This window comes from Scyliorhinus torazame, chromosome 14 (genome assembly GCF_047496885.1).
Source record: "Scyliorhinus torazame isolate Kashiwa2021f chromosome 14, sScyTor2.1, whole genome shotgun sequence".
Lineage (NCBI taxonomy): Eukaryota > Metazoa > Chordata > Chondrichthyes > Carcharhiniformes > Scyliorhinidae > Scyliorhinus > Scyliorhinus torazame.
The window spans coordinates 97,062,794-97,067,216 of NC_092720.1; the positions used below are offsets into that span (position 1 = coordinate 97,062,794).

A 4,423-nucleotide genomic window follows, 5' to 3' on the forward strand; every position below is an offset into this window, starting at 1 on the left:
TGTGTGTGTATGGGGATGTGGGTGTGTGTATGGGGATGTGGGTGTGTATGGGGATGTGCGTTTGTGTGTATGGGGATGTGGGTGTGTGTGTATGGGGATGTGTGTGTGTGTATGGGGATGTGTGTGTGTATGGGGATGTGCGTTTGTGTGTGTGTGTATGGGGCTGTGTGTGTGTGTATGGGGATGTGTGTATGTGTACGGGGATGTGTGTATGGGGATGTGTATGGGGATGTGGGTTTGTGTGTGTGTGAATGGGGATGTGGGTATGTGTGTGTGTGTATGGGGCTGTGTGTGTGTGTATGGGGATGTGTGTATGTGTATGGGGATGTGTGTATGGGGATGTGGGTTTGTGTGTGTGTGTATGGGGATGTGCGTTTGTGTGTATGGGGCTGTGTGTGTGTGTATGGGGATGTGTGTATGTGTATGGGGATGTGGGTTTGTGTGTGTGTGTGTATGGGGCTGTGTGTGTGTGTGTATGGGGATGTGGGTTTGTGTGTGTGTGAATGGGGATGTGGGTTTGTGTGTGTGTGTGTATGGGGGTGTGGGTGTGTATGTGTGGGGGGAGTGTATGTGTGTGTGTGGTGGGGGGGGGGGGGGGTGGCAATCGTGGTATATTGAACTAATTCGGGCAATTGACGTCCAATTGAGTTTGGTCACCATCTGTCCAGTCCAGCCACAAGCATGGCGTTTGGTGACGATCTGCGCTTCAAATTGTAACTTTAGCCACGCATTGCGTTCTGATAAGTCTGCCTTTCAACAAGGGTTTTCAGTTGGCAGGCGAGCGCTGCTCTCACTGCTGTCTGAGATGTCACTAAGCAGGTTTTCATTTCCATCTACCCCTTCCCCAGCGGCCAGTTGGATGTCCTGTGCTGCCTCCGAGCTCACGCTGTTCTCGATGGTGCACATGGTACAAGACAGAGCGGGCACCACGCTCTCCGGCAAGGGGCTGAACACCAGGGGCATGTTCCCCGCTTTCAGTCCAGCCCACTCCCCTCTGTCATCATACAGGAACGGGGTGTCATCTTTCCGCTCGTGTCTCTTGGATTTGATATAGCCCAGCACTATCCCTAGGAGAAAGACTCCATAGAAAGACATGACGATTAAAATGTACAGGTACTGGTTGTCCCCCGATTCACCTGCAGCCTTCGCCGCCCCAGCGTGTGGTTCAGTGAAGTTGGTCGCCTTTAAGTGATCCATCTTTGAAATGTCCTTCACAGAATGTGTCTGGGAGAAGGAATTAACAGGTTAAAGCGCATAGATGCAAAGCCGTGGCAATGTTAAAAGAGTTTGAGAGAACAGATTTGACTGGTCTACTTTAAATGACTAAATTACAAAGAAAGCTGAAAATGCAATCTCACCTATTCTGTTTCAAACATCATGTAAGGTAATTACTCACCACTGGTGATGAAAGGTGCCACTGAAACTTCTGTCAATGTCGAAGTTACTTAAGAATTCATGGAGCTCCCTTTCAGCGAGTGGTGTCCAGGAATCTGTCCCCGCTTACTGTCTGAGTGAGCTGCAGAGTTTTATATAGGCTGCACTGTGCACCGTCACGTGCTAAGGAAAGTTCACAGTCAGATGGAGATGTCAGGCTTCGGGCGGGAGACACGAACAAAAGCGGGAGAAAGTCGAATTGGCGTCAAATGCGCCCGCATGAACGCTGCCCTCAAGAGGAAGTTCAATCAGAAACGAAAGAGAGCAAGCTCACTGGGAGTGAACCGACTTTCTTTCAATCCTTCCATTCCCCTCCGAGATAACTATCATGGAACACACCCAGGAGAAATCCACTCGTCCCGGGATAATGCGACAGGCTGCAAGCTGGAGGAATGGTCGTGGGAATTTCTATTTCCATTAAAGTAACCCAATGTGCAAATAGCGAATGAGAGACCTTCCTGTGCACAATCTTAAAGCTAATGTCACACTCACAGAGTTTTATATATCAGCCCACATAGCTGACCCGACAGGTTTGTCCAATTGATTCACAACTTGCTGAATCAGACTCACTGCCTCTTCTGCGGGCTAAAAGCTCGATTAGAATCGGCAGCATTTGCACCAGTGCGTCCCCGGCTTACTCAACGTTGGGCAGGAGAACAAAAATAATGAGGTTTTTTAAAAACCTAACCATCATTAGAAAGCCTCAGAGTGTATTTTTTGTTACCCAGAGATACCCAATAGTCAACCCCCCCCCCCCCCCCCCGTGAAAATTTAGAAATGTCCACAAAATGTGCCATCAAATGCTTTGATGATCCGGTGAGTGTGTTCAGTAAAGAGCGCCATGAGAGGAGGGGCTGTTGGAAAATGTATGCGTTCAAAAGTCAAGTCGTCCTTGAAACCGATTTTTATTAGTAGTTAGAAGGGACGCCGTCACGGTCTTGTTATTAATTGGGAGTATTGCTTGTAAAGCAAACCTAGATCCAGGAACACATGTAAAATGCACTGAACTATCTAATGTATGCTGTATGCATCCGACGTGTGGAGCTACGCATTTTGAGCTCTGAAGTTCTGCGTGTGTTGGGGGTGGGAGGAAATGGGGTCGCCTTCCCACTTGGCGGAGAACCTCGCTTCCTTCCCACTGGAGTTAACGGTCTGTGTGCCAGAATCTAACAACATAGAAACTGCTGTAATTCACGTCGATTGCACTCGGCCACAACAGATTAAGAACGTTTGCAAGGAAAACGAGTTTAACTTTTATACATTTTGAGTTTCTCTCTTTTGAAATGGGTTGTGCATAAATGGCACTTATTGTACACATTGGTTGTTTGTCATAGAATCATAGATTCATAGAATTTACAGTGCAGAAGGAGGCCATTCGGTCCATCGAGTCTGCACCGGCCCTTGGAAAGAGCACCCTACTTCACCCTATCCCCATAACCCAACCATTTTTTGGACACCAAGGGACATTTAGCATGGCCAATCCACCTCCTGCCAATGTTCTTGAGCTTCTAAGGATGTGTAAAGCTGGTAATTTTGCTCTCAAATAAATGTAAATTGAAAATATTCTCCATGATTAACGCAAATTTAAAATTGGTTTGTGATATTGAGGGTGTGAGCGTAAATCAGGAAGGCCACGGAGGAAGAAAGCAGCCACAACTCCACTTGGTGGGAAGTGGCAAAAGGGCCACTCTACAGCAATGCAAAAGGAGGATAACTTTCACACAGAGCACTACAACAACAAAGATGTGCCTTTGGAGGAGATTGGTATCGAAGGAGTGAGCAGGTTACAAGATCATTCCCCTACTATTGAATGGGATCGAAGATTTCCAGCTAGTCCAGAAGAAAAGTTGGGCCATCGGCCCAGAAAATGTGGGCGTAGTTTTATCTCTTCCCACATCTGAAGAGAGAAAAGCTAAAAAGCTCAGGAAATCGAATCTCGGTCTCCTTTTTCAGATACGATGTTTGCAGTGGAAGAGATGCAAAAGGAGCAGTCCCCACCCAGTTCTTTCCTTGTAAGACCTTTACGTAGCAGCATTCAGTGGAAGAGGAGATGGTTTTTGATAGCCCAGGTGATTGTCCTCCTTCTCCCAAAATTATAATTTGGTAAATGTAGCTCATCTCTGCTATTAGAATATGAGCTTTTGGGTGGGGAGATGCATGGTAATGTGGCTCAAGATACTTAAACATGAAATAGGCAGGGAGATTTTGATGGAACTGTATGAAACGCTTGTTAGGCCACAGCTAGAGTACTGTGTGCAGTTCTGGTCACAACACTAGGAAGGATGTGACTGCACTAGAGAGTGTGCAGTGGAGATTCAACAGGATGTTGTCTGGGCTGGAGTGTTTCAGCTTATGGAGAGAGGCTGGTTAGGCTGGGGTTGTTTTCCTTCGAGCAGAGACAGGGGAGGGGAGGAACCTGATTGAGGTGTACAGAATTATGAGGGACATGGGGAAGATGGGAAGAAACTTTCTCCCTTAGTAAAGGGGTCAATAACCAGGGAGCATAGATTTAAGATTAGGGGTAGGAGATTTGAGGCAAGCCTTTTGCACTCAAGAGGGTGATTTGAATCTGGAACTCACTGCCTGAAAGGGCGATGCAGGTGGAAACCCTCACAACATTTATCAAGCATTTAGATGAGCACTTGAAATGTCATAGCATATAAGGTTACAGACCAAGTGCTGGGAAATGGAATTAGAACAGATAGATGCTTGATGGCTGGCAAGACACAATAGGCCTAAGGGTCTCTTTGTGCTGTAAAAACTCTGAATCTATTACTGTTAATTATGACAGCTTGATTTTGCTTGTGAGTTGGAGTGTTATGTTTAGCAGAGGATTTGTCTACTTTGGAGGAGTTGCAACCTCAAATGCAACTTACTTTAACTGAAAATCACTAATGACATTATATTCCTGTACCAGCCTCCCCGAACAGGCGCCGGAATGTGGCGACTAGGGGCTTTTCACAGTAACTTCATTTGAAGCCTACTTGTG

At 46.6% G+C, this 4,423-nt stretch overlaps 1 protein-coding gene across 1 annotated transcript; it reads right to left on the reverse strand.

Moving 5' to 3' along the window:
- Window positions 1-753: 753 nt before the first annotated feature.
- Window positions 754-1,197, reverse strand: kcne4 (potassium voltage-gated channel, Isk-related family, member 4). Its single transcript, XM_072473202.1, has one exon. The coding sequence runs from the start codon at window positions 1,195-1,197 to the stop codon at window positions 754-756; it is 444 nt and encodes a 147-aa protein (XP_072329303.1).
- Window positions 1,198-4,423: the final 3,226 nt, after the last annotated feature.